Source organism: Lepidochelys kempii, chromosome 20 (genome assembly GCF_965140265.1).
Source record: "Lepidochelys kempii isolate rLepKem1 chromosome 20, rLepKem1.hap2, whole genome shotgun sequence".
Taxonomy (NCBI): domain Eukaryota; kingdom Metazoa; phylum Chordata; order Testudines; family Cheloniidae; genus Lepidochelys; species Lepidochelys kempii.
In genome coordinates this window covers 374,049-395,001 of record NC_133275.1, presented here as the reverse complement: position 1 = coordinate 395,001, position 20,953 = coordinate 374,049, and the positions used below count along the sequence as shown (strand labels likewise).

The 20,953-nt window shown below is 51.6% G+C and overlaps 1 protein-coding gene across 4 annotated transcripts in view; it reads right to left on the bottom strand.

The window, feature by feature from the left end:
- Window positions 1–20,953, bottom strand: part of ASIC1 (acid sensing ion channel subunit 1) — a 122,145-nt gene that overhangs the window by 11,016 nt on the left and 90,176 nt on the right. For 2 of the 4 annotated variants that reach the window (XM_073318723.1, XM_073318724.1), the window contains exons 4-6: window positions 4,161–4,311; window positions 1,839–1,966; window positions 289–439 (exon numbers count right to left, since the gene is read on the bottom strand). In XM_073318723.1, the coding sequence (XP_073174824.1) occupies window positions 289–439; window positions 1,839–1,966; window positions 4,161–4,311 (430 nt within the window). Of the gene's footprint in view, window positions 1–288; window positions 440–1,838; window positions 1,967–4,160; window positions 4,312–16,804; window positions 18,024–20,953 lie in introns of those variants that run through there. The other 2 variants (XM_073318721.1, XM_073318722.1) reach the window with 2 other exon arrangements.

The window sequence follows — 20,953 nt, the reverse complement described above, 5'->3', positions numbered from 1 at the left end:
CAGAGGGATACCTGTTGAAATGAACCATTGGGCTGATCCACGGCAACAATGAAGTGGAGGGTTACCGGGCTAAGTGGCCCATTGGTCAGATCTGGGGCAGGGAGGCAGTGTGGGGGATACTAGGCTAGGTGGGTCCATTGGTTTGATCTGGGGTGGCAGGGAGGCACTGGGGGGATACTGGGCTAGATGGGTTTCTGATCTGGGGTGGCAGGGAGATGCTCTGAGCTGCACAGGGAGCGTCCTCCCCGGGGCTGGTTTGGGCCTGTCCCTGTCCCCATTTGGGCTCACCTCGCATGTGCACCATGCGGCAGTTGCAGTTCTCCACCAGGTAGCGGGTCTCACAGTCAATGCGACAGGCCGCGATGCTGTAGGTGTCGTAGAACTCAGAGTCTCTGGTTATGGATTGGCAGTTACCCCAGGGCGGGGGAAGGTAGATCAGCTGGGGCAGAGCAGGGAAGAATGAGAACAGGAGCCCCACCCCTTCTCTCCCCAGGGAATGCTCCCAGAAGGCTCTTGTTGAGCACCAAGGTGGACCAGGCACTGATCAGGCCACCATAGGAGCAAGCTGAGAATCTCAGAGTATCAATTAACTAGGCCCACAAGCCCCTGTGTCAGGCTCACTTTCCCCATTCTATTGATTTTAAAATGTCTAATTTTAGTAGCTGCTGTTTAACATCCTCCTGAGATATCAGTGGAATGGAAAGAATGTTATCATCTGATATGATTATTTCATGTTTTTTCCCCAAATACAGAACAGAAACATTAATTGAACGCTTCTGTCTTTTCTGCATTATTATTGATAATTCTACCATTTTCCATCTAATAATGGACCAATACCATTGTTAGGATTCTTTTTGTTCCTAATATATTTAAAAAAGTCCTTATTTTCCTTAACTCTGCTGGCCACCGTTTTCTCCTTGTGTCCCTTTGCTTTCCTTATCAATTTTTTACAATTTCTAGCATCTGATTTATATTAATATCAACTGCCCCTTTGTTATATATTATTTTTAATTTTTTCATAGCTGGCTTTGCTTCCCCTCTAAACCAGGTCTTTTTTTAACAATACAGCCTTCTTCCTTGAGTGTGGGATGGTGGCTTTTGGGACATCTAGTGGAAGTGCTGTTAAACAATTCCCAATTATCCTTCATGCTTTTCTGATTAAGTTCTTCCTCCTACCTGATTTGGCTCATGATTGTTTGTTATAATTGTCAAGAAGTGCAGTGACATAAGAACGGCCATACTGGGTCAGACCTATGGTCCATCTGGCCCAGAATCGTGTCTTCTGACAGTGGCCAATGCCAGAAGCTTTAGAGGGAACAGGGCATTAATCCGGTGATCCATCCTCTGTCATTCAGTCCCAGCATCTGGCAGTCAGAGGCTTAGGGACACAAAGCATGGGGTTGCGTCCCTGACCATCCTGGATAATTGTCATTGATGGACCTATCCTCCAGGAACTTATCTAATTCTTTTTTGAACCCAGTTATAGTTTTGATCTTCACAACATCCCATGGCAGCGAGTTCCACAGGCTGACTGTGTGTTGCGTGAAGAAATACTTCCTTTTGTTTGTTATAAACCTGCTGCCTATTAATTTCATTGGGTGACCCCTGGTTCACGTGTTATGTGAAAGCGTAAATAACATTTCCTTATTCACTTTCTCCACACCATTCAGGATTTTATAGACCTCTATCAGATCCCCACCTTAACCCTTCAGGCTCCTGGAATGCTGCACCCATCCCTTCCCCCCCGCTTAGTATTTCTTCTCTGTCTGTGTCAGGCAGAGGCAGCTCAGGGGCTGCCAGCACAGAGTGCCCAGCCCAGTGCTCTCCCTGCCCCTCACCCGCTGCTCCTGGCAGGACACAAAGGTCTGGAATCCAGGTGCCACCCCAAAGCCCAGCTGGTCAATTAAGGGAGGTTCATCCTGGCTGTGAATCTGCACTTTGATCCCAGCTTCAAACGAGAGCTCATCTGCAACAAAGAGAAAAGTGGGAGCTGAGTATCTGAGAGGGTTGGAGAACCCAGGCATCCTGGGTGAGAACTCTCTGGAGCCCATTTCATATCCGCAGGATACACCTATTCTGCTCTCCTCCAGGGCATATGTTAACCTAGCTTCAGAGGGGTTGTCCTGTCTTTAATGGAGCTTGGTGTGGAATTAACCCTGTCCCTGCCAGTGTGAAGAGCCCTTTCAGGCCTGGACAAGTACAGAGCCATGGGACAGTCTCAGAGGGCACCAGAAGTTCCAAGGATGAGAGGCCAACTCCACACAGCTGGCACCTTGTTGCCATCTACATCTGTGCAATGCAGGCATGTGACACACGCAGTGGTGTGAGTGAGGGAGAGATCTCATTTGGTCACATCTCACAGTCGCTTTGCACGGGTGAGATTGGCGCCACCAGGCCCAGGTCAGGGTGAGCCAGGCCCAGAGCCAGGCCCTCTCTTATACCCCTGCACATGTGAACAAAGTCAGGATTCCCCTTTTAATGCTGGATATACCCTGAGCTAGCTCCACTAGCTTCAGTGGGGTTATTCCTGATTTACACCAGTGTGAGAGTAGAACTGGGCCATTCTTGGTGCCTTTCACACAGGGACCTCAAACTGCCTTGGAAACATTAATGAACAGGTTTCAGAGTAGCAGCCATGTTAGTCTGTATCTGCAAAAACAAAAGGAGGACTTGTGGCACCTTAGAGACTAACAAATTTATTTGAGCATGAGCTTTCACGAGCTACAGCTCACTTCATCAGATGCATCCCATTTAATAGATGGGGAAACATCGCAGAGAGGGGGAGTGACTCAGTCAAGATGATAGAGGTGAGAACAGAACCCAGGCGTCCTGACTCCCAGTCTCCTGCTATAGGCTCTAGAAACTCTGCCTCAGAGCTGGGAACACAACCCAGGAGTTCTGACATGGGTCTAACACAGATGGCAGAGGTGGGTTTCTGTCCGGGCAAGTCCCTCCTGCCCAGCTGCCTGTGTAACTGTTCTGGAAGAAAGAAAAGGAGTATTTGTGGCACCTTAAAGACTAACAAATTTATTTGTTCTGGAAGGATGCTGAGAAGGTGTGAAGGGGTGAATGGTCTGGGGCTGTTCTCAGACATACTCTCTCCTCCACCCAGCTTTGCAGTGTGTGTGTTTGTGTGTGTGTCTATCACCTACATGACAATCTCTCCAGTGTCTGTCCTGAGGAAGAATTCTGTGCCCCTTCCCTCTCCACTGTATAACCCCTCCCATAGTCCACAGCCCCATCCCTGCTCTACAGGCTCCTCCCTTCCCCCCCTGCTCACTGTACCATACAGTGCAATGTTGTTTCAGGTTCAGTGGGGGTAGGGACTGGGGCTCCTCGGGTTTATTGCATGTGCCACCCTCCCACCCACATGCCTTCCTTCTTTCTGTCTGCTTTCCCTCCCTCCCAGCCCCTCAGTTCCCACTCTCTTCTTCCCCACCACCCTCCCGCTCCATGGTTCTGGGAGAGCAGCAGGGAAGTGGGTGGAACTATTTATAGACAAGTGCTACTTAATTTAAACTGGCAGGCAGTTGCCATAGCTAATAATTGAGGTAGGAAAAAAGGAGGAGAAAAATAGATTGACAGCAAGAAAAATGGGAGGACCTGAGAAGATGGGAGCCTCGGGGTAGGGTCATGGGGGTTGAGGCTACTGGAGACAGGGCATGGCAAGGGCCCAGCTTCAGGGAGACAACGCATGGGCCTTTATGGGGCTATGGCTGCCTCCTGGGAACCGGCTGCAAGCAAGTGACTGCGCATGTCCCTTCTCCAGGCCTGTCTGACCCTCCTCCCCAGACGTTATTATTGTTGGTGGTGCTCAGAGGCTTCGGATGGACACTGCTGTGTCAAGCTGGGCGCCCCAAACCAGGCCAGGCCCCCCATGCACTGTGAACAACAAGCCATGAACAGCTGCCATGGAAATACAGCTTGTGCAGGAGACAGAGACGGGGAGGCGTGAGCAGAGTGAGGTCTGGCCGAGAGGCAGGAGGTTGAATGGGCAGGTATCAAGGGAGTGGAGATGGCCCACCATCGGACTGGGGCAAAGTGCTCTGGGTGTAGAAGCAGAGGTGCCCATCTCCGCATGGGGAAGGGAGGGATTTGCAGACACAGCTGCTCCAGCTAGTGCAGCTGCTGCTGGAGGACAAGGATACAGGTCCTGTTACCTGAATCCCCCCAGACAGGCAGGTACTCGTCTTGCTGAATGTCCAGCATGATCTCCAGACCATTGCCGGTTCCGCCCTTCATGGTGATGCGCCGGGGCTTCCCATCCTGTCCGGAGTTGAATGTGTAGCACTTGCCGTAGCGTGTGAAGACCTGAGGGGGACAGAGATGGGAGGGCACAGTTAGACACAGAGCTGGCGGGCTGATGCTAGACCCTACCACCAGGCTGGGTACTAAGTCAGCTCTGCGGGGACCAAACACATTGACTTGTGCCCAGCCAGTCAGTGCATCAGGGAGTGACAAAGACAGGGTGTCACTGATTGGAGCTCAACACCCCCACCTCCGGCATGTTCACTTCCCATTGTAAGGTTACCAACTGGGGACACCCCCCATCATGCATCCTCACCTCCCATCACAAGGTCACCAACTGGGGACACTGCCCCACCCCCATGCATACTCAGAGCTCAAGTATGAAACTGCAGAAAAACCTGAGAGTCTCTGGATTAAGTTTAGAAGCGTGAGCAACAAGGGTGATGTTGTGGTGGGAGTCTGCTATAGACCACCGGACCAGGGGGATGAGGTGGACGAGGCTTTCTTCCGGCAACTCGCAGAAGCTACTAGATCACACGCCCTGGTTCTCATGGGCGACTTCAATCACCCGGATATCTGCTGGGAGAGCAATACAGTGGTGCACAGACAATCCAGGAAGTTTTTGGAAAGTGTAGGGGACAATTTCCTGGTGCAAGTTCTGGAGGAACCAACTAGGGGCGGAGCTCTTCTTGAGCTGCTGCTCACAAACCGGGAAGAATTAGTAGGGGAAGCAAAAGTGGATGGGAACCGGGGAGGCAGTGACCATGAGATGGTCGAGTTCAGGATCCTGACACAATGAAGAAAGGAAAGCAGCAGAATACGGACCCTGGACTTCAGAAAAGCAGACTTTGACTCCCTCAGGGAACTGATGGGCAAGATCCCCTAGGAGAATAACATGAGGGGGAAAGGAGTCAAGGAGAGCTGGCTGTATTTTAAAGAATTCTTATTGAGGTTACAGGGACAAACCATCCCGATGTGTAGAAAGAATAGTAAATATGGCAGGCGACCAGCTTGGCTTAACAGTGAAATCCTTGCTGACCTTGAACACAAAAAAGAGGCTTACAAGAAGTGGAAGATTGGACAAATGACCAGGGATGAGTATATAAATATTGCTCGGGCATGTAGGAATGAAATCAGGAAGGCTAAATCACACCTGGAGTTGCAGCTAGCGAGGGATGTTAAGAGTAACAAGAAGGGTTTCTTCAGGTATGGTGGCAATAAGAAGAAAGCCAAAGAAAGTGTGGGCTCCTTACTGAATGAGGGAGGTAACCTAGTGACAGAGGATGTGGAAAAAGCTAATGTACTTAATGCTTTTTTTGCCTCTGTCTTCACAAACAAGGTAAGCTCCCAGACTACTGCACTGGGCAGCACAGCATGGGGAGGAGGTGGCCAGCCCTCTGTGGAGAAAGAAGTGGTTTGGGACTATTTAGAAAAACTGGACATGCACAAGTCCATGGGGCCGGATGCGTTGCATCCGAGAGTGCTAAAGGATGTGATTGCAGAGCCATTGGCTATTATCTTTGAAAACTCATGGCGATCAGAGGAAGTCCCGGATGACTGGAAAAAGGCTAATGTAGTGCCAATCTTTAAAAAAGAGAAGAAGGAGGATCCTGGGAACTACAGGCCGGTCAGCCTCACCTCAGTCCCTGGAAAAATCATGGAGCATGTCCTCAAGGAATCAATTCTGAAGCACCTAGACGAGAGGAAAGTGATCAGGAACAGTCAGCATGGATTTACCAAGGGACAGTCATGCCTGACTAATCTAATTGCCTTCTATGATGAGATAACTGGTTCTGTGGATGAAGGGAAAGCAGTGGACGTGTTATTCCTCGACTTTAGCAAAGCTTTTGACATGGTCTCCCACAGTATTCTTGTCAGCAAGTTAAAGAAGTATGGGCTGGATGGATGCACTACAAGGTGGGTAGAAAGTTGGCTAGATTGTCAGGCTCAACGGGTAGTGATCAATGGCTCCATGTCTAGTTGGCAGCCGGTATCTAGCGGAGTGCCCCAAGGGTCGGTCCTGGGGCCGGTTCTGTTCAATATCTTCATTAATGATCTGGAGGATGGTGTGGATTGCACTCTCAGCAAGTTTGCAGATGACACTAAACTGGGAGGAGTGGTAGATATGCTGGAGGGAAGGGATAGGATACAGAGGGACCTAGAGAAATTGGAGGATTGGGCCAAAAGAAATCTGATGAGATTCAACAAGGACAAGTGCAGAGTCCTGCACTTAGAACGGAAGAATCCAATGCACCGCTATAGACTAGGGACCGAATGGCTAGGCAGCAGTTCTGCAGAGAAGGACCTAGGGGTGACAGTGGACGAGAAGCTGGATATGAGTCAACAGTGTGCCCTTGTTGCCAAGAAGGCCAATGGCATTTTGGGGTGTGTAAGTAGGGGCATTGCCAGCAGATCAAGGGACGTGATCGTTCCCCTCTATTCGACACTGGTGAGGCCTTATCTGGAGTACTGTGTCCAGTTTTGGGCCCCACACTACAAGAAGGATGTGGAGAAATTGAAGAGAGTCCAGCGAAAGGCAACAAAAATGATTAGGGGTCTGGAACACATGACTTATGAGGAGAGGCTTAGGGAACTGGGATTGTTTAGTCTACGGAAGAGAAGAATGAGGGGGGGATTTGATAGCTGCTTTTAACTACCTGAAAGGTGGATCCAAAGAGGATGGATCTAGACTATTCTCAGTGATAGCAGATGACAGTACAAGGAGTAACGGTCTCAAGTTGCAGTGGGTGAGATTTAGGTTGGATATTAGGAAAAAGTTTTTCACTAGGAGGGTGGTGAAACACTGGAATGCGTTACCTAAGGAGGTGGTGGAATCCCCTTCCTTAGAAGTTTTTAAGGTCAGGCTTGACAAAGCCCTGGCTGGGGTGATTTAGTTGGGATTGGTCCTGCTCTGGGCAGGGGGGTTGGACTAGATGGCCTCCAGAGGTCCCTTCCAACTCTGTTGTTCTATGATTCTATGATTTATCCCTCATTGCAGGGTCACCAGTTGGGGATATTCCCCCCCATCACAGAGTCACCACCCTACCCCTCACATACCCCCCCACTGCAGGGTCACCAATCAGGTATGCCTCCTGGATACTCATCCTATATCATGGGGTCACTGATTAGGGACTCCCCCACCCCCACTGCAGGGGCACCATTCAGACTGTTGTAATAACTGGGGCCTGATAATCCTACCCCAATTGTGAGCTCAACTGTGGGAAAGTTATAAACTTGTCCCATCGCTGCTATCCAACATTAATGGGAAAAGGTGCAAAAGGAGACAACAAACTGGACTAGTGCAAACCAAAAGGTCAACTGAGATTGCCCCAGGATTGTGTTAAAAACACATGTGCTAAACAAGAGATGTGTGGGACTGGAAATCAATGGACAAAAATTGGTGTGTCAGAAATTAGGCTTAACTGGTGAACACAGTAATGAGGGGATGGGCTATTCCACTCATTATTCCCTTTTGGGGGTCCTTAAAAAACCTTTGTGGGGAATATCAAGCTGGCTGTCTGGCTGCAAGATGGGTGGACTGCAAGAGGGACCTTTACCATTATGGCTACCATCTTCACCATCTCCTAGGACCTCAGCATTGACCGTGACACTCTTTGGCCTTTGCCATCCTGACCCGATGATGTCCTGACCAGAGAGGGGGACCCAGATGGCAGCGGCACCTCCACCACCACCTGGGCTGGCACCCTCCCCCCATGTCTGCTTGTTTTGTCAAAGCAGGGAAAGTCCATAACTCAGAACTGGACAGCAGACCTAGCCCTTTCTTTCCCACCAAGGATTGTCCGACAAAATAAAGAGATTCTAACCCATCTCTCTCTCTGAGAAAGGGACTGGATAGGTTCTGATTATGTTTGTTCTGCATAACCACTCAGTTGTGATTCCAAAATACTTGTATCTTGTTCTGATACCTTTTCTCTTGTGAACCCTGATAAATAAATTTCCAAATTTTGGCATGAATTTTCCAGTGTGTTTGGCCATGGGACTAAGCAGGTCGAGGTCTCTACACTCAAAATCCTGGAAGCAGTGACACGGGGTGGTCTCCAGGCTAATCTGTCTTGCTCGGCCCCTGAGCCCTATTAACTTCAGTGAGAATTCAGTGCCTCTCAGTATCAGGCCTTTGTGGGTCAGCTTTTGTCCCAGTCACTTCAGCATCACAGACAACTCCCACCCCAAACAGCATCTGGGCTCACATCACTGTCCAGGGCATTCCCTGGGGACCCTGCCCCCATGCGGGGCTCCTGTGCCCCTCTGCTCCCTCCTCAGTATGCATTTGGCATAACCCCTATTTATCTCCCCAGGGCTCCTCTCCTCCTCCCACCACGACTGCATTCATCTCTTCCTCAGCAACTGGGCACTCCCCATCTCCCTTCATGTCACGTCCAAGGTGGGACTCTTTCACTCCTGGGACTCAGGGCTTTCCTCCTCCACCAGCCCTGTCCCCAGGAAGCAAGGAAGCAGAGACAAAGCCAGTACCATTCTTCAGCTAATGTCACCAGGAGCTTCCAGAAAGGGCAGCAGAGGTCCCATCAAAACAGAGATGGGGAGCAAGAGGAGTGGCAATGTGTTGAGATCAATTCAAAGCTAAGGGGCTTCCAAGGAAGGGAGTTAATCAGGCATGGACAAGACCTGTGAGACCCCACAGTGGTGCAGGACAGGCGCTGCTAGGGCTTTCTCCAGCCTTCATTTCCAACGTGCCAAGTGATGGGGCTCCTCCATGGGAGACTGTAGCTGTGACCAGGGTGTCCCCTAGGGGCCAGCTATGATCACTCAATTAGGGCAAACTGCAAAGAATAGGGGCAGACAATTCCCATAAAGCTGGTCGATATTCCAATACTTAGATTTACCAAGAAAGCGTCTTTATTACCTTATTGGTTACTCAAAAGTCCAAACAACACAGTTCCCTTAAAGTGATCCAGACTCAGGCCTCCATCCAGGTACCTAAGTCAAATATGATGAAGATTCCTGGAAATCTTATTTCATCATATAAAAGAAAAGGTTCTACCAATCCCAAAGGATTGGACACATTACTTCCCAGGTTATTGAATAGTCCAGATCTTACCCAAATACATGCTACAGTCAATTCTTATTAACTAAACTAAAATTTATTAAAAAACAACAGAGAGAGGGAGTATCGTTAAAAGATCAGTATACACACAGATATGCGTTCAGTTCTTAAGATTCAGATTCATAGCAGAGATGGTGAGCTTTGTAGTTGCAAAGAGTTATTTCAGAAATAGTTCATAGGTTATAGTCCAATATCATTGCAGGGTGTTCCAGTTTAGGACTGGGATCTCAGTCCTTATGGCCTAAGCTTCCCCTGAATGACGCCTCAAGCAGATCTGAAATGACAGAATCAGGACCCAAGGATCTTTTATACAATTTCATGTCCTCTTTGACAAGTTGGGAGTTTCTCCAGGAATAAAAAGTAATTAGGATGACTTTGAAGGAGGTCCATCACCGGTACTTAGCTATAGAATTAACATAAGACAATTTGCTTGTTCTTCCACCATTCACAGATTATTTGCTATACATTTCAAAGAGAGATGAATACAGAGATATCTCATGTTTACAATTCATTTAAGTGCTAGGATGTTCTTTGATCTCTGAATTATCAGAATACAGCATAGACAGGGACTGCTGATTACACTGTCCACCCTACTCATACCTATGTAAATACAAACAAACACAAACATTATCCCTCCACATGTCCTTTGAGGGTTTTTATTTTGCAGGATGTTTAACTCTTTCTAGCCATGTGTCACAGGAGCCCTCCCTGATATTGCCCTCCCCCACTAGCCCAACAACCCCTCTCTGCCAATCTCTATCTTGCTATGCAGCCCATGTCCATTTGCCCTCCCCCCAACCCCATAGGGAAGGTCCTCCATGTCTCAGGATGGGATGCGGGGCGGGGGCTCAGCTCTGCCAGTCATAGAATTCAAGGATGGGAAAAGCCCCAGGGATCCAGCCGCATTAGATTCTAAGGAAAAATCCACTGAAACCTGCTCAAACCCAGGCACTGCAGGCAGGACCCCTGTCCAGAGGTGACATGCCCCAGCCAGCTCTCAGTTACATTTGGCTTGTTAATGTTTCCTTTGCAGACACTTGACTAATGGCCCCATTAGAGGCGTAGGCAGGTAATGGATATAAGGAGGAACAGAGGGAATGAGACTGAGGCTGTCTCTCCAGTGGCTTTTATGGAAGGAATGAAAAGTGGTTTGCAAACATTTAGGAGCCTCACCACCCTCCCTTCCTTCACAGAGCAGGGCATACCTCTCCCCATGGCTCAGAGGGGAAACAGGCCCAGGGAAGGCAGGGGACATGAATGCATCCGATGAAGTGAGCTGTAGCTCACGAAAGCTTATGCTCAAATAGATTTGTTAGTCTCTAAGGTGCCACAAGTACTCCTTTTCTTTTTACAGAAAAGGAAGCAGAGCAGGGAATAGAATCATGGCTCCTAACCCATAGCCCCATCCAGAACTGGACCCCAGACCCTATGCTCTACCCATTAGACTCCAAACCCCTCCAAGCGGAGGGGATAGAACCAGGGGTCTGGGCTCCCAGTACCTCATGCTCTAACCACTGTTCCCCACTCCCTGCCATCAATGCTGGACTGCTACACCAGCCTGCCCTTTCAGTGCTGGATCCCATGCTGCATGAGTTGTTCTGAAGCTGTGAGGCTTTCCTTTGTTCTTCGCTCATATTCCTGAACTTCCTGGTGTTCATGGGCAACGAGAGCAGTTAGCAGATGCAGTTAGACGACTAGGTAAGCAGCAGGGCCAGTGAGGCCAGGAAAGCCAGCCCCCAGCGCAGGCATGACAAGATGTTCCACAGCCCATGATGGAACTTGGTCTGGTCCAAGAAGACATGGGAAAGTCCTGCAGGGAGCCTCAGTCCCTGACAGCTGGATGCATGCTATGTCCACCCCAGCCTGGTTCCCATACCCCCTGGGAGCCCCTCAGGGAAAGGAGGGAATGTGAAAGAGGCAGGAAGGCAGAGAGGAACAAGAGGCAATCTTTTGGGTTGGGAAAGTCCAAACCTGAAGCACAATCTCCCCTTGTTTCCTCTCTTATGCCTGGCTTTGCCTTTCCAGCATCCTTTTTTCTCTGTTCCTTCCGCACTTGCACTCTGCAGATGGCTCACTGCTTTCCTCCCAGGCAAAGTGCAGAAGGAGCCCCTGGAGCATGGGGTCTGGAGGCAGCTGTGTCTCCAGGTAACCCTGCTGTCATGCCACATCTGCTACTCCAGAGCAAGCCCCTGTCTCCCTTTCTCTGGGAGAGGCAGATACTTGGGATCCTGCCTGCAGCCTCCTTGGGCAGGAGCTTCCACCGTGCTGGCTCCCAGGTTCGGGGTGCCACAAGCAGCAGAGATGAATCATAGCAAGTGACTGCACCTCTCCTAGGTTCCCTACATCCACCTGGGAAGGCAGAGAGGGAAGGAGGGACTGGCGCGGTTTCTTGCCTCTGACCTGGGTGAGTGTGTGCGCGGGGGAGGAAAGATGATGTATCAGAGAGAGAGAGAGAAGCACACATGCACACAGACTCTGTATGATAGTGATACAGAGATAGACGGGGGAGGAGGGGGTGGAGACAAGACCGAACAAAACCCTGCCCTGAGCAGAGCAGACTTGCTGCTTACTTACTCCAGGGCTGCATCTGTGCCCTAAACAAAGCCAAGCAGCGACAGGGATCAGTGCACAGTAAGTGCAAGAGGCCCGGAGACAGGGATCCCTGCCCTCTGCCCCTCATCAATCTCCAGGAGATGCCCAACTTTCCCGTAGCTTGAGTGCCCCTCACCTCCAGCCTCCCGGTGCCATGGTTGTCAGCGCTATGCCCCAGCATCAGGCCTATCCTGTTCATGAAGTGAGGTTTCAGCTGGCTCGCAGAGGCTCATAGGGAAGGGGGTTTGATGCACGGATGTCACAGACGGGGGTCCAGCTCGTAGTAGTCCAGACAATGAAGGACAAAGGCTGCACTCGCCACGGTGACAATGCCCTTGGGAAGATAGAAATGGCTTAGTCAATCGCTGCCTTGCCAGAGCTCTGCTGAACCATCTCTGCTCTCAGATTTCTTCCCAGCCTCTGTGAACAGCCCCAAGAGCTCTTCATATCTCCTGGCTTGGTGGTGGTGGGGCTGGCTTTTGGGACAGTGCTACCACCTGGTGATCACAGAGGGTACATGCAGTTTCTGCAGTCCAAAGATCCAGAGAGATGCTGAGGGCCCAACTGGTAGGTGAAGGACGGTTCTGTGCATACAACAGAACCAACCCTATTCCCTGTGAAGCTCCATTTGACCAGGACTTGTTTCCACAGTCTGGGAGTTGTATGCAGGATTTCTACAGATGCAGTGGCCAGGCAAGGCTCTCTGGGAGCCCAGCATGCAGCCAGAAACTCCAGGGAGGAAGGAGGGATCCTGTCTGCAGCCTCCTTGGGCAGCAAATTCCTGCTTGCTGGCTCCAGGGTGCCTCATGAAGGAGGGATCATCATAGGAAGCTTAGCCTTCAGTCTCAGATGTGAGTCCCGCAAATGCAAAGTAACACACACTGGCGGGGAGATTTGAACTCCTCAGGAAACCCAGGGCTCTAAAAAGGATCTGGGTATTGCTGAGGGCAACTCTGCTGAGACCTCTGCTCAGCGCATAGTTGGAGCCAGGAAAGCTCTAATCCCTGATTCCAAATCCCCACTTCAATCCAGCACCCCTGCTCTAATCCCTGCTCCTCCAACACCCTCACCTCAATCCAGGCCCCTGCTCTAATCCCTGCTCCTCCAACACCCTCACCTCAATCCAGGCCCCTGCTCTAACCCCTGCTCCTCCAACACCCTCACCTCAATCCAGGCCCCTGCTCTAATCCCTGCTCCTCCAACACCCTCACCTCAATCCAGGCCCCTGCTCTAATCCCTGCTCCTCCAACACCCTCACCTCAATCCAGGCCCCTGCTCTAATCCCTGCTCCTCCAACACCCTCATCTCAATCCAGGCCTCTGCTCTAACCCCTGCTCCCAGATGCCAGACTCTCCAGCACCCCCAGCACATGCCATATCCCCAACTGGCACTCGCAGCCAAACTCCCCCTGCATTCCCTGGGATAACACCAGTCCCAAGTCCCTGCTTTCCTGGTACCCAGCTCCAAAAGGGGCCACAAGGCCCATGCTTCATAGGGTCACGCTAACACAGATGGAACACACAGGATGTTCTAGCACCATCCGGTGAATTCCCACCATAACTTGCATCAAGCCACAGATGCCCCCTAACATGTGTCAGTGTGGAGTGCCCCCTCTCCCTCCAGCTTCCAGGCTTCGTAACTCTCAGGTTCGCCCACCAAGGATTGCTGGGCAAAGCTGTCCTCAAAACTACCCCTCCCTTGTCCTCTTTGTCTCTGCCTGAACTCCTAGTGAGCGTATCACTGTCTGCCTCTCCCGGCCACGTCCGACCTTGCCCAGGAGGCTGAGCTATCGACCAGCCATCTCAAATATCTGCTTGGCCCATGGAAGGGGAGCATTCGGGCACATGCAGCATGGCTAAATGGGAAGCAGTTTGTGAGAGGTGAACAGGGAGGCAAAGGCATTTAGAAAACTATTCCAGATGGCAAGGAGCAGGTTCATAGCCAGGACAGAGACATGTAGGGCCCTGGGAACAAAAAAGAAACCTCCACGCATGAGTAAATCCAAACCAAAGTCAAGCAGCTTGCCTCAGTGGCAATGGCTCTCGGTGCTGAGACCCCATGTCTCTGCTCACTGTCCCCACAACACCCGCCGCGCCCAGAATTTGCCTGGCTTTGAGAGGCAAAGAGTTCACTGTTTAAAAACAAGAACAACAAAAATGTTTCTAGCCTTTCTGGTTGGAAAGGAATCAATGCAGCGGCACCTGCCAGAGCCTGCAAAGAGAACAGCAGCACTGAGAGGCGTGAGCGATCCCATTCAGCGCAATAGGTGGTTAACTCTGAAACTTAATGATGTCTGCTGAAATGGCAGCATGGTTAACAATTTAATTGCTGGTAGATTTAGTAGCAGCATTTAGCGAATGTGGTAATCCCACAATTCCAAACTGCCCCACCCCAGTCTCCCTATGCCAAATCCCGCAACTGCCCCCTCCTTGGATCCCAAGACCTCTGGCCTCCCTATCCCAACAACATCTGTGATGCAGTTACATACAGTCAGTTCATGGGGAGAAGGGTGAAATTAACAGACACATAAATCCCGAAGGGACTGTGCGGAGCCTGTTGTTCAGGGCAGGGGCGGGGCGTGTTGCCTGGGGTCTGGGAGGGTAGGGACTGCTGCACTGAGTGTGACATTTATGTCCCTACAATTCTGAATCTCCTGTCTTTCCCAGAGAAGCCAGGGATCTGTGGTAGGATTTCGGACCCAGGAACCGCCCAGTACATGGAGACTTGGCTGCATCCCACAGCCCGACCAAGAAGTTGATTGTGGTTGTTTGCAGGGATAGAATCTCAGGACCTTCTTCTTTAAAAGCACAGACCTGGGCACCCGAGCTAAAGGAAACTCTCCATTCACTGTTATTAATATAGGGACTATGACACACAGCTGAGCTGCTCTGATTCCAGCCAGCAGAGGGCAGTGGGGTGCAGAGACACTCACACACTCTGATTTTCTCCAGGACTGAGTCCCAGTTTCCCAGTCCCCCTGTGGGTGGGGCCATCTTAGCGCACCCCAGAGCTGGATGCCCATGAGACCCAGAGGCTGCTGCAAAGACAGAGCTTCCATATGCTGAAATATCCAACTGTCCCCGACTGAGCAAATGAGAAAGTGCCTCTCATCCACTCCACTGACTGTGTTTGGACACAGCCTAGCCTGTTACTGCTGATTGTATCTGCACTGGCATAAGAACACGCTGAAGGAGCCCAGCCCCCGCGCTGCAGCCATGGGAGGAAGCCTGACTCCAGTGGGAGCCTGAGGGGCTGAGACGACTATCCCCAATGGACGGCCTATAGAAAGGTGGGAGGAGGGAGATGTTTCCCCATGGCACTCCTATAGAGAGATGACAGGAGATAGCCCTGTAGGCACTCCCTCCACAGAGAGACGGGCAGGGGGTGGCTTCCAGTCCCCGCCAGCCTGGTGGGATGGGGCCCAGGAATCCCTGAGGAAAGGCTCTGGGTATCTTCCGATACCAGTTGGTCCCTCTGAACTTCTGCCTTTGGAAATCGTAAGTGTTGTGATTTTCAGGCCATAGGCTCCCCACTTCTACAGGGCCCCCTACAAGATGCTCCCTGCCAGCCACCCCGGGACATCAACAGCCCTGCTCGTATAGGGCCCTGGACTCAACACCCAGCCACCACTGCGGCATTAACAGCCCTGCTCCTATAGAGCCCCGGACCCAGCGCTCCCTGCCTGCTACCTCTGGGGCATCAACACTGGGGCATTGCACAGGGATGCCTCCCTGGCAGCTGACACCAGGCAGCTGATAAAGAGAAATAACATTTCAGTCATCGAACTCGTTCCAGTCAGGCAGCTGACAATTGCTCCCTGCCTTCACTTCTCCTGCATCCCTCCCCCACCTCTCCAACCCATTTACGGTTAGTTCAGGTCATGATTTCTGCCTGTTACACATGGAGCATTTTAATTACAGCAAGCAGTTTGCCTGCCACGTGGGGAGCCTGCGGGCCCAGCTGGCACGAGTCACAGCACCAAGGGAGTGGCATGAGACATATGAAGGGCCAACCTGAGCCAGGGCCCCTGGCTGCCAGAATTTAGAACTAGATGCTCATCTTAGCAGCTAGTACATCTGTCTTAGCAGACCCCACACTCTGGGGCAGACAGCCCCCCTCCGCACCAGACCCGATGGAACTGGTAGTGGTGGACGGGGAATGAGGCCTCAGTCCCCAGTGAGGGAGCTACAGCAAAGGCACACGGGCTCCGATAGAGGTAGGGGAAAGCGCAAAACTGCTGTAACAGTCCGCTCTGCCGCAGGGAGCCATTTATGGGGCCACAACTGCACTGAGGACCAGGTCGCCTCGTGGTGCATGAGCTCCTTAATGGTGGAAATTAAGCAAAGAGCAAGTCTTGGGGGGAGGGATAGCTCAGTGGTTTGAGCATTGGCCTGCTAAACCCAGGGTTTGTGAGTTCAATCCTTGAGGGGGCCATTTAGGGATCTGGGGCAAAAATTGGGGATTGGCCCTGCTTTGAGCAGCAGGTTGGACTAGATGACCTCCTGAGGTCCCTTCCAACCCTGATATTTTATGATTCTATGATATTTGAGCCCCATAAACATAATTCTGCAAACACCACTCAGCCAGATCCTTGTGTCTGTTCAGGTTCCCCAGGTGGCAAGGTTCCTGCCAAAGCTCAATGCCACTGCCTTGCCCCAGAATGGCATGGTCTATGCCCATGGTAACAGGTGCCCAGTGCTGTTTATCAACACATGGACCCTGTCATACTGGCACAGCTGAGAGACAAACAGGCTAGCCAGGACAGGCCCAAGGACAGAGACCAGCTGGCAGGGTAGCTGCCCCTTGGCTCCCTGCTGGGTTTGTCCTTCCCCACATTACTGAAGGGGCAAAAAGCTCCTGGGAGGAGTGGGGCTTACTCACCACAGAGAAGTCCTCTGGCCCACACTCAGCCCCTTGGTAGCTGCAGCTCAGCAGCATGTCCTCCAGCTGATGGCAGGTGCGGTTGTAGAAGTTGTACATGTTCAGGGGCTGCTCAAAGGCCTCAGGGCTGAGCTGGGCCAGGGGGAAGCCCGGCTCCACCGTGCTCTCATACGCCACCAGGGGCTTCACCAGGGGCGCAATGTAGAGCCAGTCCTCCTGGCTGAGCTGCGAAATCCGCAGGAGGTTGATATTGCAGAAGGTGATGGCTGGAAAGGTCATCTTGGGGCTATTCTGCTCATCCAGCTGCGTGACATGGTGGTACTCCAGGTAGTAGATGATGCGGTCAGCCACTTGGTAGAGGAACATGGAGAGGGAGAGCAGGAAGGCCAGTGCCCAGAACATCTGCCGCGCCCTGAAGCCGTCCTCCATGAAGATGTGGCTGGCTCCATGCAGCGTGCAGCTGCTGGCAAAAGCCACAATGTCAGTGGCCGTCCTCTCCTCCTCCTCTTCATCCTCCTCCTGACCATAAAGGATCTCGTCCACGCTGTCATCTCCTCGCCCCATAGCCCCGTTGTCTCCATGCCTCTCTTCGCTGGAGGAGAAGGAGATGGTGCAGAATATCTGGATGGGCATCCTGCAGGAGGGGGGGTCCTGCCCCTCCCCACCCCTCCTTGTTCCGTTGCTGGCCAGGGGGTCCTCAAAGGCTTTGGTCTGACCCTCTTGAGGGACAAAGGAAGAAAGATATGAGAGCAGGAGAGAGAGATAGGGAGGACAGAGGGAAAGGAAAGTTGAATGAAAAAGCAGGGAGGAGAGGGGGAGAGAGAGAGGAAATTAGAGTGACCAGATGGAGACAGGGGGTGGCAAAGGGAGAAGTGGAGACAGAGAGAAAAAGGGAAGAGAGAAGAGCCTGGAGGAGAGAAAGAGACAAATGAGATATTGTCGGAGAAGCGAGAGAGAAGGGGATGGGAGGAAGATGAGTGAGCGGGAGTTCTGCAGGGCTCCCACCCAGCCCCGAGAGGAAACTGGTCCGGATTGTGGCTGGCAGGGCAAAGAAGAAAAGTGTTGCTGGCTCCAAAAGCTTCGCTGCTCAATTTGCTAACAAGTTGGGAGCTCCCGATCCCCTGAGCTCTGAGCCGAGTTGCAGCACTCCTGTGTGGCTGCCAGCTCCGGACGATTGCATGCGGGTGTGTGAGCACGGAGTCCTACAGCCCAGTGCTGCAATCAGCCTGGCCAGCAGAGACCGGGCCTGCTGAATAATTGATCAGCGTTCCTTGTCCTCGGAGCCGGTGGAAGAGGTGATGAGGGCCGGGGGGAGGGACACAGTCCAGCCTGGCAGCCCCTGAGAGTCCGATGCATCCAGGCCCCATCTTCCCAGTGGCAGGTTGTTTCCCGAACCCACCATGTCTCAGCCTGTTCTAACACCTCACAACTGTTTATCAAAAAGTGTCCAGAGCCAGAGAGAATACGGGACCCACCGAGCCCAGAACACAATGTCTGGAGTTCACACTACAGAGAATACGGGACCCAGAGAGCCCAAACCACAGTGTGTGGGATTCATACCACAGAGAATCCTCTGGCCATAAACCAATCAAGTTGGTGCCTTGTGCTGGGAAGCTGGATTTCTGCTGCCCTTGCAGGACACAAAGCATCTCAACCATGCCCTGGACCTTCCCTGTACACAGGGGCTTCCCAAATCTGCTACAGTCTCAGGGTATGGGGCACACCCCACCCAAAAGCAGGAAGAAAGTGATGCTAGGTGAGCAGAGGGGGCAGCTGCCATGAGTCTTGGAGGGCAATTTTAAGGTGGATCCTAAAATGAATGGGGAAGAAAGTGCAGGGACCGAGGTGCTTGTGCTGTAAGGGGGTGGCAGCAGGACCTGGAGAGCCAGCACCAGGGAAGCTGCAATAGCCCAGCTGAGAAAGAAGCTCCTTTTATTCTGATCTGCAGCCTACCTCACGGCAGTGCCTCCCCCCATGCAGAGCCTTGCCTGTGGTTTGCCTTCCCTGCACTCAGACCATTAGAAGAGGAGTCTGATGTGGCCACAGAGTAATTTCCAGCCTGTTTCTTGCACCGCAGTCGCGGCTGCCTAACCCAAGAGGGATGGGAAATGTCTAAACAGGCAGCACTTGCAGGCCTGAGAGAGCAGGCCGGGAAACTGGCCGTTTGGGTGATGTTAACTCAGCAAGAAGTGGACACAGCTCATCCCTCTGGCTTCACTGCTCATGGGCTGCCTCCCCTCCTTAGCATCTGGGTAAGAGGGTCAAGTCCTCAGCACACCCACTCAGCACACCCACTGGGAGGCCTGCACCCAGAAACCCAGTCCTGCTTTCTACTCCAGCCCCATGGCAAGGGGGAGAATGGTGATGAAAGCCTTGGGTCTGGTATAACCTGAACACACATCTGGTCAGTGCTGCCATTCTCTGAGCTCGGCCAAAGAGAGGGCTCATCTACAAACAGGGATTCAGCCAAGGGGAGTGTGGGGGCTGCACCCTCAAGCACTGTCTATGAAAAGAGAGATCTCCTTCTGTGCCTCACTTTCCCCAACTGTGACACTTAGAACATTAAGGCAGGAGTCGGGGGAGCTGAGCTCTAGCTCAGCTCTTCCATGGACTAGCCTAGGGCCAGATTCTCAAGAGAGCGTGGCATTCAGCATCTCCCCTGTTCTCAGTGGTGGGTATGGGGATTCCCCATTATTCCCAGTGATGCATGTGGAGGGGATGCCCCCTTGACCCCAGTTTACCCTGAGCAGCTTGCACCATTGCTGGAGCCAGTTCAGCAGCCACTGCTCATGGGGAGGCCCTACCTGGGGATGACCGAACCAGGCGCTGGCAGTGCTAGAGGTGGGTCAGCAGGAAGGAGATAGAGGGGATCCAGAATGGCTTGGCATGGTCCTCAGAGTGCAGCCTGGGGAGACCTCTGGCTCTGAAGTCCCACCCCTTCTCTTTTCTGCTACAGCAATCTCCTGAGACATCCACTATACACTTGACAACCTGCCTCACTGAGGGGGAAGAAAAGAAACAAATGGGAAACTCTTGCAATTAATTCCACCATGACTGCATTTTCTCTGAGTAGCTCTGAGCCAGGTTCCAGTTTGCCCCACTCATAAGGACAGGATTCCTGCCCTCAAAGCATAGCTGCCAAGGCCAAGGGGCAGAGATGGGAAAGGAGGTACTAGTAACTCATTTCCTTTCCTTACCAGCCTGGGATTGTGACCTGGGGGGTGAGGTGGGGTGGGGGGCACATGTGGGGGGGGGGAGAAAGAATGGCTCAGTGGTCACAGCCCTGGCCTAGAACTCAGAAAACCCAAGTTTGTTGGATCATATTAAAGAAGTTCTGTATTAAAATCACAAATGAGTTTGATTCCCCATAGTTCAAATTCCAGGGTATTACTAATGAAGAGGTCTCTTGGTTTTTGGTACTGTTTCTCTCCCTCTATGTGTGAAACTTGCAAGCTGCTAACTGTGTTAGTACATTCTAAGACAGAGTCTGTTCTCAAAGCAGTTCACAGAGAGAGAGACTCAAAACAATACTCTAACAACAGAAACAGCACCCAGAGACTCCCCACCCTTTTGTTGTATTAACAATTGTCATTAAAATAGAGATAGAGGATGTATGTGGATGGATGCTTGGTGTGGATAATAACTGAATGATCAGGGAGGTGCCAGCCTAAGAATCCAGTGTCCATCGGCTGAAGAAGGTGTCAAGTGGAAATAACCAGAGGACCCCACCCGGAGGGCAGACTGGAATCCACCCAACAGCCTCAAGAATGGGAGAACCAAAGAACAAGATAACATCTTGGAGCCGTCAGGAATGTGCTATCTGCTGATTGATTCAGCAACAGCATGATGAAGCAATTCCCATAGACTGGCATAGGAAGAAATTCCTATAAAAATAGACTCTAAAAAGTGAGAACTTTGGGGTCTGATTCTGCAAACCAACTTCCAGGAGCATCAGATGAGCATCTGACAAGGCCCTGCTCCCTCCTCATGTCCAGGCCACCTGGCCAGTGGCTTGGCATGAGCAACTCTAAGGCTGGTAACTATGATAACAACCTTGCAGAACCTGTGTGTGTGTGTGTGTGTATGTTTGTATGAATGAATGTGAGAATAAATTTGAGACTGAATGGAATGTTATAACTATAACTAACT